Below are 23,205 nucleotides of genomic sequence, written 5' to 3'. Positions count from 1 at the left end.
TAGCAGGCAGAAGCTCCTGTATATAGTCTGGGACAGAGAAAAGCTGTATGTAGTGAGTGTAGAAGAAAGGGGACATGCCACAGTGTTAGAGAGACTGAAGCAGCAAGAGCATTTGCATAGTGTGCAAAGTCAGCTTAACATTAACTAATTTCATTGTCAGCCAGTACAAACCAATTGTTCCCCTACATTCCTCTTAAGATTCCATACTTAAGCAAGAGAATGTGGAGAGAAGTAAAAAAAGAAATATATACAAATAACCGTAATGACAATGAGTTTTAATGCGGAAGTAGTTTTACTAAATTTAAAATGGCCCACTATGCCAAAAAAAAGAAAACATGATAGTAATACACATCATCACGGCAGCTAAACTCTTATTAGCACATAACTGGAAAATGGTGAGAATTACATACACCCAGGAAGTATTAACTCAAGTGCTATGGCAAGCAAAAATGCAAAGAGGCATATTAACGAATCTGGGAAACAGATATGCCCAGATAGAAGACTGGGATAGATGGATCAACAAATTAAATTCCATAATCTAAGAAATGGCAAAATAAACAGAATAACTAAAATAGTCCCCTAAGATCCCAAGTAACGGGCAATTATTAAAAGATAGACTAACAAACAAATAATACTATTCAGAACAAGGTGTTCCCTCTCTACAAAAAGAAAGGAAAAAAAGAAGGAAAAAAAAAAGACAGACTAATAACGTAGAAGCTGAAACAGGAAGCTGTAAAGGTAAGGGTGGGGGAGGGGAGGGAATAATTAGAACCTCAGCACGCATCTCCTTTGTACTTAAAGGGACACTATAGTCACCTGAACAACTTTAGCTTAATGAAGCAGTTTTGGTGTATAGAACATGCCCCTGCAGCCTCACTGCTCAATCCTCTGCCATTTAGTAGTTAAATCCCTTTGTTTATGAACCCTAGTCACACCTCCCTGCAGGTGACTTGCACAGCCTTCCATAAACACTTCCTGTAAAGATAGCCCTATTTAGGCTTTCTTTACTGCAAGTTCTGTTTAATTAAGATTTTCTTGTCCCCTGCTATGTTAATAGCTTGCTAGACCCTGCAAGAGCCTCCTGTATGTGATTAAAGTTACATTTAGAGATTGAGATACAATTATTCAAGGTAAATTACATCTGTTTGAAAGTGTAACCAGTTTATTTTTCATGCAGGCTCTGTCAATCATAGCCAGGGGAGGTGTGGCTAGGGCTGCATAAACAGAAACAAAGTGATTTAACTCCTAAATGACAGTGAATTGAGCAGTGAAGTTGCCGGGGAATGATCTATACACTAAAAACTGCTTTATTTAGCTATAGTAATTTAGGTGACTATAGTGTTCCTTTAAGAATTAACATAAAAAGTTACACATGAATATAGAGTAAAGACGGATGGGGGGGACATATTAATGATGACAATATACCAAAGCTAAATGAAAGAAGCACAAAATGAACTACACAAGCCAGGTATAAGTCTGAAAAAATATATTTTTTTTTTTTTAAATTTTTTTTAAATCAATGGGCCTATTGGGCATGGGCCTCGTGCTGCAGCTCCATCATGTTAATCTGGCCCTTTTCCTAGGTATAGTAATATGAATAAATTCCAGGAGAGATTAGTGCTCACAAAGACCTAAATTCACAGCTGATGCAGTAATGTAAACAGAATATAGACAACAAAAAATATATTGGAAACGGCTGTTAAATCTGAAAAGTACATAAAACAAAAAAATATAGTGTAATACAGTAAAAATATAGAAACGTGCGCTATCATTGAATGCACTCACAGCTTAGAAATATTAGTTGCGCTCAAGGGTGCCTCCCCCGATGTTGCTGGGGGGCTGTAAATCCCACTTTACGGTCTGTGTAGCCCGCTTGAAATCAGGACTCCAGATAAGAATTAGGAAAACTTCAGCAGCTTTATTACAAACAAAAAGGTGAATAAACCCCGATAAGATACTTAAAAATCAACAAAATGGTCAATAAAGTCTCCCAGGCTTCATTTAATTTAAATAAGAAGGAGACAGATAAAGGCATCTTTAATCGAACAGGGAAATCACTATCCAATCAGGAAATCAATCTATTCTCCAAAGGTATTAAATTTGCCCCACATAAAGTGGCTAATGATTTTAATCTTTATATTGATCTCAAGAAATATATCAGGTCCATGATGATTAAAAGGCATTTTCTTCTACATCCTTCTTCTCCTTACGTTGAGACTTTGGAAAGTGGAGAACGAGTAAATTTGAGGTTTAAACCTAAATCATATTTTTTCCCTCCAGAGTAGGGGTCCTTTTTTGTATAGTTTTGAACGTATAGTGGATCAAGATTTCCAATCTCTTGCAAACAGGAACAAAAATAGACATATTTATAATCTCACTAAAGAGGAGAAACTATGTCTTAATAATTTGATGGAGAGGGAAGACATGGTGATTAAGGATGTGGACAAAGGGGGCGGTATTGTATTGATGACCAATGACTATTACTTACAGGAATCATTAAATATCTTAGGTGACAAAAAAACCTAGACCGTCCTTAAAAACACAACACAACAGTTTTCGTTTGAATTGAAAATAATATTAGGAAATGCTAAAAGTAATAACATTATATCCCAAAACATTTTTGATTTTTGATTACAAGGAAATCAGATAATCCCCATCTTCTATATTTTGCCTAAAGCCCACAAACATCTTTTTAACCCTCCAGGTCGCCCAATAATCAGTGGAGTCAATTCCATTACCGCTAACTTTTCATTCTTTGACGATTCACATTTACAGCAATATGCACAAGGAGCCCCATCTTACATATGGGACACCAAGTCATTTTTGCAAGAGATTGAAAACATCGAGTGTGATCCCAACTACAGTTGGGCTATGCTCAATGTAACTTCACTATACACCATAATCAGTTATGCTTTTGGGCCTTGAAGCCATTGATCATTTTATGACTAGAGACTCAAATTTATCACAAACTTTGTAGTTTATTTGCTGCAGTGCCCGTGTGGCAAACAATATGTTGGTTGCACCAAAAGAAAACTTAAAGTCAGAGTTATGGAACACCTCAATAACATCAGGAAAGGCCTTGTGACACATCCAGTCCCGGTTCACTGTAACTTGTGCCCTTATTTCTCTCTTAGAGAGTTCAAATGCATAGGCATAGAAAGAGTATTACCACACTGGAGGGGCGGGGATAGAGTAAGAAAGCTTGCCCAGCGTGAAACCTATTTGATTCACAAATTACGAATGTTAGAACCTAAGGGACTGAATGTGGACATAAACTTTGTTTTTTTTTTTATAATTTTGTTCTTTGTAATTTTTGTCCTTTATAATTATGCTCTTTATAATTTTGTTTTTTTTTAACTCTGCTTTTTATAACTCCGTTTAGGGTTTTTTGTTTATAGATCATATTACTCCTATAGTCCACCTTTCTTCTTTTGTGTTCTATCTCATATTTAGCTCAGCTATTGTTTCTCTCCTCTTTTTTAAATTTATATTTTTGGGGGGGAATATTGTTCTGTATATATAAACATCTTTTAAACTCTCTGAATGAGATGTTACAACATCTCATTTCAACTGTCAAAAGTAAAGACAAATAAGTCAATGGGACCTGATGGAATACACCCAAAGCTATTAAAAGAGCTTAGTGGTGTACTAGCAAAACCATTAACAGATTTATTTAACCAATCATTGTTAACAGGAGTAGTCCCAGAAGATTGGAAGTTAGCGAATGTTGTGCCCATTCACAAGAAAGGTAATAGGGAGGAGTCGGGCAACTATAGGCCAGTAAGCCTTACTTCAGTAGTGGGGAAAGTGATGGAAACCATGTTAAAGGATAGGATTGTTAAACATCTAAAAACACATGGATTTCAAGATCAGAGACAACATGGGTTTACTTCAGGGAGATCATGCCAAACTAATCTTATTGATTTTTTTGATTGGGTAACTAAAATTATAGATCAGGGTGGTGCAGTAGACATTGCTTACCTAGATTTCAGTAAGGCTTTTGACACTGTTGCACATAGAAGGCTTATCAATAAACTGCAATCTTTGAGTTTGGATTCCAATATTGTTGAATGGGTAAGGCAGTGGCTGAGTGACAGGCAACAGAGGGTTGTAGTCAATGGAGTATATTCGAAGCTTGGGCTTGTCACCAGTGGAGTACCTCAGGGATCTGTACTTGGACCCATTCTCTTTAATATTTTTATTAGTGATATTGCAGAAGGTCTTGATGGTAAGGTGTGTCTTTTTGCGGATGATACTAAGATATGTAACAGGGTTGATGTTCCAGGAGGGATAAGCCAAATGGCAAATGATTTAGGTAAACTAGAAAAATGGTCAGAGTTGTGGCAACTGACATTTAATGTGGATAAGTGCAAGATAATGCATCTTGGACGTAAAAACCCAAGGGCAGAGTACAGAATATTTGATAGAGTCCTAACCTCAACATCTGAGGAAAGGGATTTAGGGGTGATTATTTCTGAGGACTTAAAGGTAGGCAGACAATGTAATAGAGCAGCAGGAAATGCTAGCAGAATGCTTGGTTGTATAGGGAGAGGTATTAGCAGTAGAAAGAGGGAAGTGCTCATGCCATTGTACAGAACACTGGTGAGACCTCACTTGGAGTACTGTACACAGTACTGGAGACCATATCTTCAGAAGGATATTGATACCTTAGAGAGAGTTCAAAGAAGGGCTACTAAACTGTTTCATGGATTGCAGGATAAAACTTACCAGGAAAGGTTAAAGGATCTTAACATGTATAGCTTGGTGGAAAGACGAGACAGGGGGGATATGATAGAAACATTTAAATACATAAAGGGAATCAACACAGTAAAAGAGGAGACTATATTTAAAAGAAGAAAAACTACCACAACCAGAGGACATAGTCTAAAATTAGAAGGACAAAGGTTTAAAAATAATATCAGGAAGTATTACTTTACTGAGAGGGTAGTGGATGCATGGAATAGCCTTCCAGCTGAAGTGGTAGAGGTTAACACAGTAAAGGAGTTTAAGCATGCGTGGGATAGGCATAAGGCTATCCTAACTATAAGATAATGCCAGGGACTAATGAAAGTATTTAGAAAACTGGGCAGACTAGATGGGCCGAATGGTTCTTATCTGCCGTCACATTCTATGTTTCTATGTTTCTATGTTTCTATGTTTCTATGTTTCCATAATATTATCATAGGTATGTGTGGTTACCTACATTATAATAACGTGGTTGTTTCATTTACTTATACTAAAGAACATAGTGATTTTTTAAGAAAATAATAACTCATTTGGGTATCTGTGATTAATGCACCTGTCCCTTTAAATCATAAATGTTGATTTTGCAAATAATATAAATAAAATAAGTCTGGAATATTATTAAATAATCATTGTTTGTATGGTGTCTGTATTATTCATCCAATCTTGGTTTCAATTGAGAATCTTTGACAGAAAATAAAATAATTTCTCTTTAGCAGACACACAATACGATCTTGTCATTTATCTTGAATATTGTATATCCTGTAATTTCCCCTGGAGAACTCAAGAGGGAGTATACAATACTTGCACATATCAGGCGGAATGCACTAGTGGAACGCACGGAAATACCGAGTAGACTTAATTTCCGTTTCCAGGCTAAAATTAACGAACATACATGGATCGGGAGAATTGTTAAAGCATCACAGGTGTTACAGATGAAGACTCTTGACAAATTAGATCCCAGACAAAGGAAGACGCCCACGGAACCACCAATTGGACTGTGGGACTAGCCCTATTTAAAGGGACTTGGGGGGGATTTAGTTAGGCTGCTTCTTTGCATGTTTGTAATTTCTACTGATTTTAGGTCCCTGAGGAAGTCCCAATTTAACGGGACGAAATGCGTAGGACCATTTTCTTAATTTTTAAGTATCCTATAGATGTTCACCTTTTTATTTGTAATAAAGTTGCTGAATTTTCCCTAATCCTTATCTGGAGTCCTGATTTCAAGCGGGCTACACAAACCATGGAGTGGGGTTTACAGCCCCCCAGCAACATCGGGGGAGGCACTCTTGAGTGCAACTAATATTTCCATCCTGTGAGTTCATTCAATGATAGCGCACGTTTCTAATATTTAACTGTATTAAACTATATTTTTTGTTTTATGTTCTTTTCAGATTCAACAGCCGTTTTCCCATACATTTTTTGTTGTCTATATTCTGGTTGGTTGAGACCACTATCTGGCAAGTGATAGTCCAAGGCTGTCCAATTTTATTATTAGATAAGTATATTTTATACTTATTGCACACTATTCACACGTTCACACTGTGGTGATAGTATTATTTTGAATCTAAAGTTATTGGAAAGAGTGGCTAGTTCCCTTTTAAGTGTATAAAAGCTTACTATCTATACTGACAGAATGATTGATGTGGATGGTCAGAAAAACTTGCACTATTTAACATACCCATTATACTGCATCTTCAAAGATATAGTGTTTTTTTTTTTCTTATGTTCTTGTAATAACATCCAGGTGTTGACTGCAACATTACCAATGATATCATGTTGTAAATATATAATACAGCAAAAATAAAGGTAAAAAATTAAATAGTAGGTACATTTACTTATTGAGCTCATCTCAGTCTAATTTTTGGGGTTTTATGTTTTTAAAAGTCACCATTCAAGAGAACATTTTGATTGGAAGTAATTGAATGCTCAGCTGGAATGAATTGGGTTTTCAGATGAGTAGTTTAGAATGCTTTATCAGTATGTGTTTTATTTTCATAGTTCCCTTGTGTTCTACGTTTGATCTGTCTTTACATGTTAACATGGGCTTAAAAAGGATATAGGAAGCACATGTTTTAGGAATTATAATGGTTTTCTGATATGTGTTAACTTGAGTGCCTACAATGGATTTACACCTATTAAACTAAATTGGAGTAAAACTTAGAAATGCTATTAAATATGCAAGAATGTATAAATTCCTTCCTCCCCTATCCTCCCCTTCATCAAGTCCAAAACATCCTAAATGAGCGTGGATGCGTAACATTTTTGTAAATGTAAGTAATTTAAGCAAACTAATATAGATTTTCCAGTTTTTGGTTCTCTGGACTTGGTATAAATAAGCTGTGGTGAGGAAATTAATTTGTTTGCAGGTGCATTTCTTATGCAATACACACACACACACACACATACACTCCAGTTTTTGTTATCTCTTGGATCAGGCACAATCTTTCCAGCTCTTTGCAAAATGCTCAGGAGACTGTCTTCTCCATAGCCAGATTGGTAATACAAAATGTACATTTAAGCAATATCAGTATACATTATCAATAGGAATTAAGCCCAACTTGCAGTGTGCTGACAGTTTAATGTTGCAATGATGTGGATGTTATGTCAAGCAGCACAATTTTTAGCTTAGAAGTATGATTGTCATAAAGTGGAGAATTATGTTAGATCTCATCTAGATAACAGTAAAGACTTTTCCTAAGCCAAGAAGGTGGAGGACATAGATTCCAAAGTAACACAAAGGGCTTGGTAATGCATCCACATTGTAACAATAATTATTACAAATATAGATATATGAAGATACTCATTTGCGGAAGAATGAAAAGGGAAATGGAGCAATGAAAAGGGAAAGGACTGATTGTTAGATTACATGATGGCACATACATGACAACATTTATCAGGTTAGTGTTTTAGGCCACCGGGTAAATTATTGTTTATTCATAAAAAAAAAAAAAAAAAAAAGTTATACTATGTACAGACATTATACCAATGGTTATTAACCCTATTATTTGACAGCTCCCTCAAAAGGAGAGGTGGTCCCTGTAAGCAACATGTAACAATCTACAAGAAATAATTACAATCGGACTAATAAACAGATCTGTGTTCCATCTGAAAATTTTTGCTGTCATTTAAAAGTATTTAATGTTACATTTTAAATGTGTAAAGAAGGTTACCCTACCCACTTTGTTCCTTGTGGGCCATAGATTATCCTCTGTCCATTGAGTTTCCCGTTTCTTGCAGATGGTACATTCCCATTTCCATTAAATCGCGTTGGTATTTGTCTTCCACTAGCTCCTGCATCAAATTGCATAGAAAGATATTACTGATTCTGCAAGGGAAATATATTTCATTTTTGCATAGAAACAAATGACAATTTATATAGACACAGAAAAAAACTGGAGAAATTGTTACCGAAATTAAAGCTGTTGTTTAACTGTAAAGCAACAAGTTCTTCTAATGTACACATATTCTATATTTTATTTAAGTTACATGTTAATATAGATTTAAAAATTAAATGAAGTCCAGGCTCTCCCACATCTCTGTTTTGATTGTTGATCAAACAAGAGCCAAAAACCCAATATAAAGCAATTTCCCATTTTGTTACATAAGAGGGAAAAAATAGTTCTTATTGCCAATATGTCATTTGGATTACTTTCCATATTAATTAATGTAAAGCGTTTGGAAATATGTTTTTTTTTCAAAATTTACTTTATATTTTACTTTATTCTTATTATTACTTTACAATAAATAGCAGTTATTAGTTAATTGGGATAACTCCAATGTTGCCTATTTTTTTTATTTTTTTATTATATTGATAAAATATTTGTTTTGCAATACATTTAAGCAGATACATTTAGTGATGCATTGCATGGAATTAAATATAAATAAATAATCTAATATAATTTGAATTTTATTGCACCTAAATGCAAATGCTCAATAAGGCTGGGCCAGGAAATGCCACCAGGAAATGCATTTGCAGTGCCAACGTAAAAAGCGTATGTTTTAAATGTCAAATATCATACACGAGATGCTGAAATGTTGTTGCATTTGTATTTATACAGTGTCATTAAAACTATATTTTGAATTATTGCACTAGGATAGACAAGGGTAGTGTAAGATTAGTGCTGTGGGATGTTTTGCATAAGGATTATTTAGGGTTAGATTTAAGGCTGGGGATACTTAGTCCCTAAGAACCAATTGCAATTCTAAGTACCTAACCTTAAGTCCCCCTAAAACCCAAGTACTACTAAACATACTGTATGAGGTACACAGATATATCCCATGTCACTACAGCACTAGGTAAAGCAGTGGGTCTCACTCTGTAATGACACATATTTTTATAATCAAAACTAATGATCCAGCATTATTTTAAATGCAGCAGAATTATATTGTTGCTAAAATTAAGTAACCTTTTGTGTCAATATTTATAGCGTGACTCCCGGTGCATTCTATATCTTCTGAAAATAAATGTATGGTAATAATCACTAATGAGACTTGAATATGACCTTATGAAACTTAAATATAAAGCCAGTAGGAGCCAAATCAATTAATAAAACAAGAAAACTCCACCCCAAAAAAATCTAATTTTGCCACCTTGTCCTTGAGAAGGTCTCCCAAATGGCCTTCTTCCTGGAAATCCAAATCTTGAATGTATTATCCTGGGACGTGAAGAATAGGTAGGAGAAGCAGTGCGTATAATAGAGGTAGTGGGTAAAGGTGTAGTTGTTGATATAGATGATCTACCAATATTTAGCTTCCTGGCAACTGACGGAAGTAATCTGTAGTGAGAGACTCTGGTAGTTGTTTGTGGGTAATTTGTAGTAGGACGAGCTGTTGTTGTTGCTTTGTTTGATTTTCTATTCAAAACTGCATTCTTATAATTTGTATCAGAAGTAGGTTTTTTTGGTGTCCTTTCTCTTACAGTCTGAGGGGCACTTAGTCCTTCTTCATCTTCTAATTTTTCAGATCGTTCTTGAGCATTCCCATTAATGTTTCTATGCTTAAGTCCACCAGAAGTAGAGTGGGGTGAATGCCTTGTCCTTGAAGATGGTGTTGGATCATGTTCTCTTTCTAATTCCTGGGGTGTTACTGGCGCTTTATGACCATCTTCAGTTGACAGTTTTGATTTTGACAAACCATATTTCAGGTACTTTTCAATTTCTGAAGGGGAAATAGATGATTTGTTGATGGGTGTTCTTCTATAACCAATATTTCTGTTACTCTGCAAATACGAAGTAGATGCCCCTGAGGGTTTATTACCCATTTGATATTCCCTTTCAGTATTCTTATTTGGAGCACTGGTTGCCTGTTGAGGCATTGTAGAGGCTACCTTAGATAATGATGAAGGGTTAGAGGAATGTTTGGTAAGTTTTGTTTCCTTTGCATCCTCTACTTTTTTAATCTCAGAGTTGCCATGGCTTGATTTCACTGTGTCTAGATGGGATGTATCTGATGAATGCAGATTCTGCGTAACTGTTGGGGATTTGAGATTAGGCTTAAAAACATCCTCTCCAGGAACAGTTTGTTTTTCAACTTGAATATCTGTTGCTTTTTTTGAATCACGGTTGCTAGTTTTAACTAAGGTTCTAGATTTAATAACTGTTCTAGATGGCTCAACTTTAGTATTGATATCCTCTCTTGTAATGGGCAGATCATAAACATCTTTTGGCTTTGCCTTGACCAATAGTGACGAAGAGGCCTTTTCCTCAAGCTTCTTCGATATGCTAGTAATAGTAGAGCTTGACATAGATTTGTCTTGTAAATTATCACTAGTTTTGTCTTTGGAAAGAGGTTTAGATGGCGCTGGAGGTTTTCTCAAGTGAGAATTGCCATTGTTAGTATTAATCTCTATTGATTTATCCTGATTCTTGTATTCAAAGTGGTCAGGAGGTAAAGTGGTCAATGTAGTTGTAATTAATGCAGTAGTAGTATGAACATTTACAGTTTGGGGTGTCTTTAAATTGCTTTTAAATTGTATTTTTTTGCCAACATTATTTTTTACCTCATAACTTCTTCTCCTATAATATTCTAATAGTGATAAAGCAGACTTTCCTGGTAATGAGTGGACAGGAGCTTTCTGGTTAGGAGAGGATATTTTAACATCTGTGTCTTTTGCTTTCGTTTCATATTCATTATATCCGTTTCTATTTGATTTGTAAGCAGCAGTGGTCAATGAAGATTCAGTAGTTGTCGTCAAAGGGGTAGTTGGAAGTTCAGTTCTTAATGTAGTGGTGACTGTTGACTTTGTTGACTTATGAACAGGCAAAATATGCTTTTTAGCTTTCTTATCGCCATCGGTTTGTGTTTTGTCTTTTACATTTGTATAATCATGATGCTTTACTTTTTTGTCAACATTTTTTTTATCTTGAATAGATTTTTCTGCATCAGAAGGAGCAGATGGAAAAATATGTCCACTGGAAAGTGGATGGCCTTTATCATATACATCAGAAATTACTTTCCTCTCATTCTGTGACTGTTTCTCTTCATCAGTCTCAAGATCAGTACTTCTAGAATTATGATTGACTGAAGAAATTGATTCCTTAGCTGGGTTTAAAAGTAGTGCTGAATGTGATTGCTTTTTAGAATCAGGATTTATTTTACGAAGTGGTGTTACTTTAGATTGTGGTTTCATTTTTACTGGCTGGTGTGATCCTGTAGGAGTTGAAGACAAGCGAGCATTCCCTTGCCCAGTAGATACTCTGCTAAAAGGATTCCTTTGGTTTGTGGAAGAAGACCCTTTGTTTACAGGATCAGATATGGGTGAAGCTGGCAAGGATTTGCTCACTTCTAAATCAGATTCATTGTCAACTTTCTGTGTGTTACTTCTACTTTCTGACTCTGTTGAAGTGGTATCTACATGTGAAAACTTAGATGAAACATCCCTTGATGAAACATAGTCATCAGTTGTGTGTTCTCTTCTTCCATTCCTTTTTTCATCTATATTAGAAGATGGTAGAGTTCTTTCTGATGTAGAATGTTTGTCAGAATCCTCCAGTTCTAGAGTTTTTGTTTCATTGTCTTTATCAAGAGGAACAGCAGAGGGTGATTTCTGGCCATTCACTTTTGTTCTTGAATGAATAGGACGAATGCGCCTTCTTTGAGGTGGGGCTAAAGTTTTAGGAGCTGCTGTTGTAGTGTCAGTATCCTCAAGCATTTCACTTGATTTTGCTAAATAACTGACTTTCTTTTTAGGACTTTTAGTGGTACTTGCCAGTTTCACTTTAGTATTTCCCAGTGAAGATTTGGAAGCTGATATTTTCGATTCCACTTCTTGTTCCTGCTTTTCTTCCTCCTCTTCTTCTTCTAGTTCTTCCTCTTCTTCTTCTAGTTCTTCCTCTTCTTCTTCTAGTTCTTCCTCTTCTTCTTCTAGTTTTTCCTCTTCTTCTTCTTTCTGAAGATCATCTGTTTGGGGCTGATGATACAAATTCTTGCCTGCAGTGCTACCTAGAAAGAACAAAATTGTTATTTTTTATTTTTATTTTTATGTTTCTAAATGTTAATTACATGGCATAATGTGATTTAAGTTGTTATACCACAACTGATAGTGGCATAGATTCACTTATAATTAGAAATCATATTTGTGTACCAATACAGGTACATATGTAACAAAACAATTATATTAGGTGAAACGTATACTTTTAGAAATTCTGCACATGAGAATAACAATGTTAATTGATTTAAAAAATACAAAAATATTATGATATAATTTTTATTCATGTCTGTAGCATAAAATATTCTCAACTATATTCCTTTTAAGTATACTCCCTTATAATACAGAAAGGGGTTAAGGGGTTACTCCAAGTATCATAACCACTACAGACTTTCTGCAGAGCTGCAGGAGCCAGAATTCGATCCAGCGAGCCATCCATTGGCTGAGAGTGTAAGTTGCTTGCTCTCAGCCAATAATTGCAATTCTGTGCTTAGGAGTACGCACAGAATTTACATTACGGAACTAATCACTCCCCTATGACAGTGTCAGAGGTGGAGTTACCACTCCAGTAGCAAAAGGTATGTGCAAACTCTGTATGTGCAGAGTTTCAAAGCTAAACTAATAATGCTATTAGCTGCTCATGTGGACAGATCCTTCATGTTAAAATGGAACTGGTCTTTTGCAATGAAGTCATCACCTTGAACAAAAATTAGCTGCATTGTTGAGTTGCCAGAAAGAAGCCTTTGCTGCGCCAATGCCACAAAAAAGCCAGTTATAGTATGCACAACACCTTGACACGCCTCACAGCTTCTGACACATTGCAGTTTGGAGTGACAAGACCAAAATAGAGCTTTATGGTCACAAACATAAGCACTGTGTTTGCAGAGAGGTCAACAAGGCCTATAGTGAAAAGAATAACATCCCCACTGTGAAGCATGTTGGTGGCTCACTGATGTTTTGGTGGTTGTGAGCTCTTAAGGCATAGGGAATCTTGTGAAAATTAATGGCAAGATGAAAGCAGAAAATAGTGACAGACAATTTGCATTCTTTTGCACTAAGGCTGCACATGGGATACTCTTGGACTTTCCAGCATGAAAATGACCCTCAGTACAAGGCCAAGTTGACCCTTCAGTGGTTACAGCAGAAAAAGGTGAAGGTACTGTAGTGGCCATCACAAACTCCTGACATTAATATCACAAAGCCACTCTGGAGAGATCTCAAAAATGTGGTTCATGGAAGACAACCAACAACTTTGCATGACCTGGAAGCATTTGATCAAGACGATTGGACAGCTATACCACCTGCAAGAATTAGGGGCATCATAGACAACTATTACAAAAGACTGCACACTGTCATTGATGCAAAAGGGAGCAATTCGCAGTATTAAGAACTAACGGTATGTAGACTTTTGAACAGGAGTAATTTAATTTTTTTTCTTTGTTTCCATGTTTTATTTTATGATTGTGCCATTTTGTTATAATCTACAGTTGAATATGGTTAATCCCATAAGAAAGATCTGTGTTGCCTGCTCACTCATGTTTTCTTTAAATATGGTACATATATTACCAATTTAATACACACAAATGAGTCAGCGCTAGGTAACGAAATGATTATCAAAAGGCAGCAACCCTAGAAGGTGATCCCTCTCAACCCTTCGAAAAGTTGTCAGTAAGTATGTATCAAAAAAGAGGAGAAGGGCTGCACCACTTATATGACAACAGTTTTAAAATAATCAGTTATCGGCGGAAATCTAGCTAGCCCCGGGTTCGTCCCCAAACATGGTCAAAATAAAAAAGTGCTTGCCAAACGCATTTTACTGAATATCTTGACACTAATCCCAAATGCTAAGGGAATACTCGCTACAGCTGAATACTTGCAAATTAACAATCTCATGAAATGCTGAATGTAACTCTTATGTACAACTGAGCACAGAAAAATAAAGAATTAAAAAAAAAATATTCAGTTATACAGCAACAATATTAAAATGATCATCAGTGGTAGGAATCAGAAGATATTACAATTATAGTCCCAAAATAAAGGTTCTCACATCAAGGGATGCCTATAGTTAGAGGTAAATGCAGCTGTAAATGCTTGATAAAAAATCAAATAACCCTGGATCGTAATGATGGTAACCAATTCAGATAGCTTGGGTATCCATATAAAAAAACAAAAGGGAAAGCAGGGAGAACCAATGGTGTAGTACAGGGGTAGGCAACCTTTTAGCAGCACTGTGCCGATATAGGATTGTGATGTCCCGTAGCGTGCCGGTCCTATTTTTTTTTAATTGAGGTCTGTATGCTGCCATATTCTGCTTGTGTTATTTATACTGTAATTGCTTTGTATCTTTGTATTTGTGCGTATATGAGCTATTATATTGTATATGTTCATTAGTAGTTTATGGTATCGTGTATGATACATATGAATGTGGGCTGTGTATGGGGGCTGCTTGTGGAATTGTGTGTGGATGGACATGTCACATTGTGTGTTTGGTGTGTGTATGTGTGGGGGCTGTTTGGGGTATTGCATGTGAGAGGCTGCATGTAGGGTTGTGTGCATGTATGTGGATTGTTAGCGGGTTACGTTTGTGCGGATTGTGTGTGTATGTGTATGTTTGTTTGTGGGCTGTGTTATTGGGCATTTCTGTGTATATCTAGCAGTGTGGGTGGCTTCTCTGGGTTCCAGTGGGGACCAGGCTGGCCAGGTACAGGTCAAGGACAGGAGCTGCAACAGCAGCTGCAGGCTGCTCTACTACAGTGTGGATTCCCATTCACAAGTGCTGGGAGGATGTGATCTGAGATCCCTTACTCTATGTGCTGCAATGCATAAATTGAGGATTGTCCTTCACCACCTCTTCGTATTAGCAGATATCTGAAGTTTCACTGGGACTCCTGATAGGACAGAGCCTGTTTGGCTCTAGCAGCCTTGAGTGCCGTGCAAAGACACCTTAAGTGCCGTGCATGGCACTAGTGCCGGAGGTTGCCTACCCCTGGTGTAGTATGTCAAATCTAGTGTAATAGGTAAAATAAGAGTAACAATATCACACTCACATTTCCCAGAGCTATGGCCAGCTCTAGCTTTTACAGCGTACAGTGGTACAATCTGCACTTATAGGATGTGATGGAAAACAGCCTCTGTGGTAAGAGTGTCTGGAAACTCAGGGGAAGATAAAAATGCAACAAATAGTGCTCTCAATAATATAATAAAACATTATAAAATAAATAAGAAATAGTACTCACAAGTGTAGAGCAGACCCACTGCTCTATGATGCCAATGTTGGTGGTATGATCCCCACCTAGGATTTCTTAGAGTAAATAATAAAATGCCAGGAAGTATAAAATATATAATATAGTAAAAATAAACTAAAAAGGTAATTGGCACAATAAGCAAGTGCAGTGACCAAAAGACCTTTATTGATTAAAATTACAAAGTACCGTAATAACATCCAAATGTGTTTTGCCAAAATGCTTTTTCAAATGGAGTAAAAACATACAACCTGGCTTAATGGGGTTTAGGTCGTTTAAAAATGGCACCAAAATTACATTGTTAGCTGGCTACAAATCACAAATCAACACATCTATAATATAATACAAAAATGAAATAAAAACATGTATATATAGAGAGAGAGAGACTTTGTTGAGATTTTCAAATAAAATGTAACTTTTATTCAATCCATTTAAAAGTCAACGTTTCAGCTCCCACATGGAGATTTCATCAGGACAAATGTTTTGTTATGTTTTGTCCTGATGAAAGCTCCATGTGGGAGCTGAAATGTTGACTTCCTAAATGGATTGAATAAAATATAAATTTTATTTAAAAATCTCTACAAAGTCCTTGGAGTGCGGTAATTTCTGCTATGTCTACATGATCCTTGCCAGACCAGCACCGGGCACCACAGGATTGCACCAGCCCTCGCTATTTATATAAATATATTATTGTATATATATATATATATATTTATATATAGTTCCTACATTAGGGAATCAATATATGTAAATTAAATGTAAAAACAAGCGTTATTGGGGATAATATAGGCTTCTAAAAATGAAGCATGTGACGCATGTCATAATAACCTGGCCGCTAAGCCTTATGGGGGCTGTAGTTTAATTTGTTTAAACCTTTCGTAGCCTTCTTGGATGTAAATAAGTTTATGCACAAACCCACTCTAAAAAGATTTTTTATTGATAAGAATTACTTAAATCCACATACCATACATCCACCCACTTCACCTTCTTCTACACCTCAAGAAGAGCTTTAGAACATTAATACTAATCTTAAAGACAGATCAAAATTGTATCGTTCTAATTTTAAATCAGTACATATTTTAATGTTTGAAAAATTGGTTTTAAAAGATTTTGAAAAAATTGCCAACAATAAATATGAATCCCATAATTTAATACCACTAGCAAGGACTGCATTGAACCAACTTCAGGAAGACAAAAGTACAGTCATTAAACCAGCAGACAAAGTTGGAGGGTTAGTCATATTATCCAGCGCTATGTATATAGAAGAAGCACACAGACAATTAAACGATGCTGAAGTGAAAGATTATCCTCAGATCCCACTCTGAATGTACAAAATATTTTATCTCAGGGGCGGGGCCGGACCGCCATGATGAGAGGTCGCATACAAGACGAGCTCCTGCAGACAAGCGACATTAATGCCTGTAAAAAGCATAAAACGTACCCATCTGCAGTCTAGAAGCAGCGGTCCTGCGGGCAAAGAGGAGCTGGTGCATAAGCGTACTGACCCCTGAGAGGGCACATCAGCCTAGCTGCATCTGAGGCCCACCCGGGTGGTGAGTGAGGTGGACGTCCGCCGCCTCGCTATCCTGCCCTGTGGTTCCCCTTCAGAACTCTGACACCACGCGGTACAGGCCTCGTCCCCCCCCCTTTGGACCGCTGAGGGTTATCCCAGGCTCAGGAGACTGTCCCCGCGACCCGCGACACCTAGGTCCAGGAGGACCCCCGCCACCAAAATGGCTGACGTGGCAGACAGACCTGAAATGGCGGCACAACCAGAGACCACCAAGGCACAGCGCACCAGAGGTTCTGGGGACGCACTGACGGTGGACAAACAGAGGGGCTCCTCAACTCCACAAAGCCACCACTTACCGACCTCCAAACATAGGGGATTCCTGTCTCCTGCGGCTAAGTACAGTGATCAAGCTGCCTCCCATGACGGAACGAACAGAGGCAAGAGACCACACACTGGGAGTGCACTCATGCCTCTCCCCACACATCATGCTGGACTCACTTCTGTCATGCCGAAGGCATGTTACAGATCATGCAGCACTACATAATAATAGAGAATAGCCAAGTTACAGGTCATGCAGCACTACAGGCTAGACGTACCATTAACGTTAATTAATTATTTTTGCGACTTGTTCTCTCAATACCATGCTATAAACTTAAGCGTAGATAATGTTGTCATATAGATATCCAGCCATGCAATGAAAATCTCGTTAATACTTCTTGTCTTATATAAACAAAATTTATGCTGCATTTTTAACCTATCTAAGCAACGTAAACCTATACTGTCTATTTCCTTACCAAAAAATGTGCAAGATCTACTGTCTACCCCTATGTTTAAACTGTAATGCGCTAGAGGAATGCCTTTGGAGTACCTCTTAAGCAATTGTTATAATCGTACACACTACAAAAATAAAGAATTTAAAAAAGATTTTATCTCTGTTTACAAAAAGTTTTAGATTAGAATATTTTAAACAAAAATGAATATAATTACTTGAATAGTAAATACCCCAAAATCCCTGTAATCTATTTTCTGTCCAAAATACATAAAAATGAAAGGAAACCTCCGGACAGACCAATCATGTCAAGGATTGGCTCTCTTTCCCTCCGCCTCCCCCATATTTATTTTTTTATTAGTTTTCCCATATAGACAAAAACACAATATGCAATTCTTGACATTTACTACACATAATACAAAAAGATAAGTCCTGCGCTCACTCCCATCACTCCTGGGTGGCAGCAACGACCACAGTACACATCAGCCCCAATATATATAGTAAAAACCAAAGGAAAAAGGTAACCTGTGCTCTCTCCTTTATCCTTAGGTATATTTAGAAAAATGGAGGTCATTTAGTTACTCCAATGGCCATTGGAGGTGGGCATTCCCTTGAATGGCCATTGCGGTAACTAAATGACCTCCATTTGTTTAAATATACATAGGGATTAAGGAGAGAGCGCAGGTAACTTTTTTCTTTGGTATTTACTATACATAAGTTCACCTTCAGAGCGTATCATAAAGAACGTACAAAAACTTATCATAAAAAAAAAAATACATAACAAGCAGATTGTAAACCCCACACTCCTAATCTATATACTCTGAAGGTAAGGATCAAAGGACAAACTTGCGTAAACACACACAGACAAGACAAAAGAAAACAAAATGGCCATAATTATTTTCCAAATTTCTCTTGTGTAAGTGAGAGAGTCACCAGGAGGGAGTCCTGGAGATGACACATAGTCCTAGATGTACCCTTTGTTCAAAATTAAAAGAGAGCAAAAATAAATAAATACCAAGGAGGGTAAAAACCAACCAAACCATAATCACCTTTTACAAATTCTCTATTAGACTTAACCATAAGGACAACACGTCATGTGCAACCTTTATAATACCTCTTTCCATTCTTAGTTGAAATTTGAGCTGCTCTTTAACCAAAGCCCAAATTGGGGTGATAAATGTTTTCCAATATCTGGCTATCATAATTTTTGCAGCTAATAATATGTGAGTAACCAAAGGAGTATCATTTCCAAAAGTATGCTTAACGTTAAACTGCAGTAGAAATAGGTCAGGGCCATAATGAAAGGATTTACCGATAGATGCTTGAATTTTACTCCTGATCAAAACAGCTGAATAGGTGGGCACTCCCACCAGATATATCGAAATTCACCTCTTTGGTCCCTACATCTCCAACATGTGTGTTCTTGATTTGGAAAGAATTTAGACAATCTATTTGGGACCAAATACCACATGTTTAAAAGTTTGTTGTGGCACTCCAATAGATTGAGACAATGAACGTTTTCATATACCACGCTCCAAGAATATCGCCATTCCTTGCAGCTAATTTGAATATTTAAAACTGTACCCCACTTCTCCAGTATGGGCTCAATAGGTATATCTGGATCCCTATTTGCCAGTTCTAGACAGCCAGCTACTATCTTTGTTGGAGTAGCTTTTTCAAATAGCTTTTCCAATAAGATTAGTTTATTTGATTTTCCAACTGCTAAATAATTACTCAAGAAACCTTTTATTCTAAGATAGTTAAAAATGTCTTTGTTATCTAACTTATAGTCAGCACGCAACAAGTGAAAGTCCTTCAGTCCTACTTTATTTTAAATGGATAGTTATTTTTTACATTTCTCCCAATAATTCATTATATTACAAAAATAAAGTGCTCTGTGCAGATAGGCGCTTAGTGATAATACAAATATAAAAAAGCAGCTCAAACACACGTGCAGGTATCCCAATCCTACACAAACAAATATGTGAAAAAAAGGCAGTGAACTTAGTGGATCACGCTACCACCACAAAGATCACTCAGTGGAGCGCTAAAAATAAATGTCTTACCCCTATTGAGATGGCATATATTCCACTTTAAAGGGGTATACAGAACAATATAATCTAAAATAAGAAAATACACATCATGGTGCAGTATGCTTGTAAAATCTGGGTGAAGTGTAGAAAAGATGTATATCCAACTCACATGGTGAAGAGCCTGGTAATACCAGACCTTCTCCGGATATACGGCTCACAAAATATGTGGATAAAAAAGACAAAATCCTGGTGCAAATACGTATAGATCAAGGAATAATCAAATTTAAATTGCATGAATGTGCTCACATGGAATAGAGCCAGTTATACTAGGCTCTATCTGTATCCGCCTATGTGCCTTTAAGGGAGGCACTACCCTTCTTTATGAAGATGCAGGAAGCAGTTCAAGATCCACTACTTGATGTATGGTAAAAGTAACAATTTATTAAAAAACAAATAAAAACTACAATAGATACAGGTACCAAAATAAAAGTCACTGAGGTGGTCTTCCTTGAAGGTCCGAGATGCGTTTCGCTGTGGGGCGAAACGCTGTCTGGGCAAGCCATAGGTACCATACAAAACAGGTAAATCCACTCTGGAAGAATATATGATCTCACTGTATTAATTCTCCCCCACCATGAGATCTCAATATTTCCTCCATTCCTTCATTTTTCTACAGGTTTCTTTTAGTAATGGTAAGAAGTAAATTATTTTAAAGGGATCACAGGCGATCTCCACCCCCAGACAACTAAACGATTCCCTGACACAAAAACCAAAAACCTGCGTCAGGCCTTCAATGACATCCCAAGGCAAATTGAGGGGGAGTGAGACCGATTTGTCCAAAAAAAAATTCTAACTGGAAATATAGAGAATTCCTCCATCAAAGGTATCAATTCTCTCATAGAGTTCATCGGGTCACTAAGTGTGAGTACTACGTCATCTGCATACATAGTTAGCTTAACACAATCATCTATAACTTGCAGCACTTTGATTTGATCATTGGCTCTTATTGCTACAGCAAGAGGTTCTTTAGCAATTAAATATAAAAAGTGGTGAGACCGGGCATCCCTGTCTGGTCCCATATTTTAGTTGGAACCACTCAGAGGAGAACCCGCTACCAACCACCTTAGCTTTCGGGAAAGTATATAAGGCCATTATAAATCCTCTGATATCTCCATGTATACCAAAAGCTTCTAAAGCTGAATCTAAGATTGGCTCTCTTTTATGTAATCTATCTCAGTACATAGACACTCTCCTCCAACCTTCGGTAAAACTAATGAGATCTTATTTGAAAGACTCCATGTCACTTTTAAGAGTTTTAAATAATTTTAATTGGCAATCAAATTTTATACTAGTAACATGGAATGTCCAATCTCTATACACGATAATTCCCCATCATATAGGTTGGGAAGCTGTGAAGGAGATTTTAAAGACTGACGCAAGAATCCCAGATATACAAATAGATCATATTTTAGAAGGTATCAATATAATTAAAAAAAAACTATTATTTCAGTTTTTTAGACTCTTTTTAGCTCTAAAAGAGAGGTACGGCTATGGGTACTAGGTTTGCCCCCAGCTATGCTAACCTCTTTATGCCTGATTGGGAAGGGAATCCTCAGCCATTTGGGGTGGACCTACCTGACGGGCAAACTTGGTCACCTACTTAAGATATATAGATGACCTCTTTTTTATATGGGATGGCTCAGAGGATTCTCTGAGCTCTTTTATAAACAACCTTAACACCAACAATAGAGGTATTGTTTTAACTTGTTAATATAGCAGGGAATCCATTAACTTTTTAGACTTACATATTTTTATTAAAGATGGGAAATGTAATAGATGGGAAAATATATATATATATTTTTTTAAAAGTTTGTACTAATACAGCCATAGACCAGTTAAGTCGCCATTATATGCCATGGCTAAAAAGTGCTCCCAAAAGTCAATTCCTACGTCTTTGCAGGAACTTTTCTCAAATTGATGATTTTAACGAAGAAACCAATTTAAAAAAAAAAATTGTGAAAAAAACTATTCACCAACTAGTCTAGATAGCACAATAGAAATAATAAAAAAAAACAAGAAAGGGCTAATCTTTCAGTATACAAAACCCCCCCTCTATCCCTATTATTTTTATTTTTAACAATAAAAGCGGCCATATTAAAAGGATAGTGAATAAACATTGGCATCTACTAAGGCAAGATGAAACTCTCAAGGAGATTGTACCTGAAAACCCCAATATTATCTTTAGAGGAGCGCCTAATTTTAAATCTATTTTAACAACTAATTTTACTAGAGAACATAAACCCAAAAAACAATCCCAATCCTCTTTTTTTAACTGAAGCGAAAGGGTTTTATAAATGTAAACGTTGTATAGTCTGCAAGAGCACTGACCCCTCGTTACCATTTAAAACAACACAATTCATGTCTAACAGAACAAACAAAATGCATACCATAATAGATTTTATTAGTTGTAGCACAAACATTTTTATCTATTTGTTGGAATGCCCATGTGGCCTCCAATATGTTGGGATGACCATAAGAAGCCTAAAAATTAAACTAAGCGAACACTGCAAGAATATCTCCAAAAGATACCCTAACCACTCATTATCTAAGCACTTTGCCATACATAATAATGATCCCAAAATGGTAAAATGTATTGGTATTTAAAAATGTGTTACCCCCTGGAGTGGGGGGATATAAGAAATATTCTTGGTAAAACAGAAATGGAATGGGTATTCAATTTACAAACACTGGCACCCCATGGTCTTAATGCAGATTTTGATCTGTTTAATTTTATTTAAATATTGTATACTATATTTTTCGTTTTATTTCTTTTATCCTACATATCTGGTTATATGTCAGTACCTACCTACTCCTCTTTTCCCTTTAAATATGCTATTTTCGCTATACTTATAAAGAGATCTTATCTTCCCCCCTATAATGGCTGCTGCTATCTCCTTACCCCCCTCCAAGATGGCCACCACAGCTCGTTTAATGCTCTTAATATATCTCTTCCCCTCCTAAAATGGCCACCGCCACTATTTCCCCTTCCAAGATGGCCACCACGGCCATTTTTATCAAGTATTATTTATTTTTAGGGAATTGTTTTATTTCCTCCCCTTGTCTCCGCAGATTCCTAGCATGTCATATACTTTCCCCACTGTTGCCAACCTTCTGAGCGATGCAGGCGTATGCGAGTGCTTCGCCAACATAATTGACAGTGTAAACACTGTCTATAATCTACAGTCCCCATAAGGCTTAGCGGCCGGGCTATTACGATGCGCCTATGACGCTCGTCCCATACTTCATCTTTAGAAGCCTATAATATCCCCAATAACGCTTGTTTTACATTTTATTTACATATATTCATTCCTAAATGTAGGAACTTTTTATATATATACATATGTTTGTTTTTTTTTATTTCCTTTTTGTATTATATTATATATGTGTTGTTTTGTGACCAACTAACAATGTAATTT

General features: G+C 36.6%; 1 protein-coding gene across 1 annotated transcript in view; it reads right to left on the bottom strand.

The window, feature by feature from the left end:
* FNDC1 (fibronectin type III domain containing 1) overlaps positions 1–23,205 on the bottom strand; it is a 219,065-nt gene that overhangs the window by 80,015 nt on the left and 115,845 nt on the right. Inside the window, exons 8-9 of the mRNA XM_063443210.1 lie at positions 9,337–12,186; positions 7,922–8,037 (exon numbers count right to left, since the gene is read on the bottom strand). Of these exons, the coding sequence (XP_063299280.1) occupies positions 7,922–8,037; positions 9,337–12,186 (2,966 nt within the window). The remainder of the gene's footprint in view (positions 1–7,921; positions 8,038–9,336; positions 12,187–23,205) is intronic.

The sequence above is a fragment of the Pelobates fuscus genome, chromosome 2 (genome assembly GCF_036172605.1).
Source record: "Pelobates fuscus isolate aPelFus1 chromosome 2, aPelFus1.pri, whole genome shotgun sequence".
NCBI lineage: Eukaryota > Metazoa > Chordata > Amphibia > Anura > Pelobatidae > Pelobates > Pelobates fuscus.
Note: the sequence above shows the minus strand (reverse complement) of the source record. Positions and strands in the feature narration are given on the sequence as shown.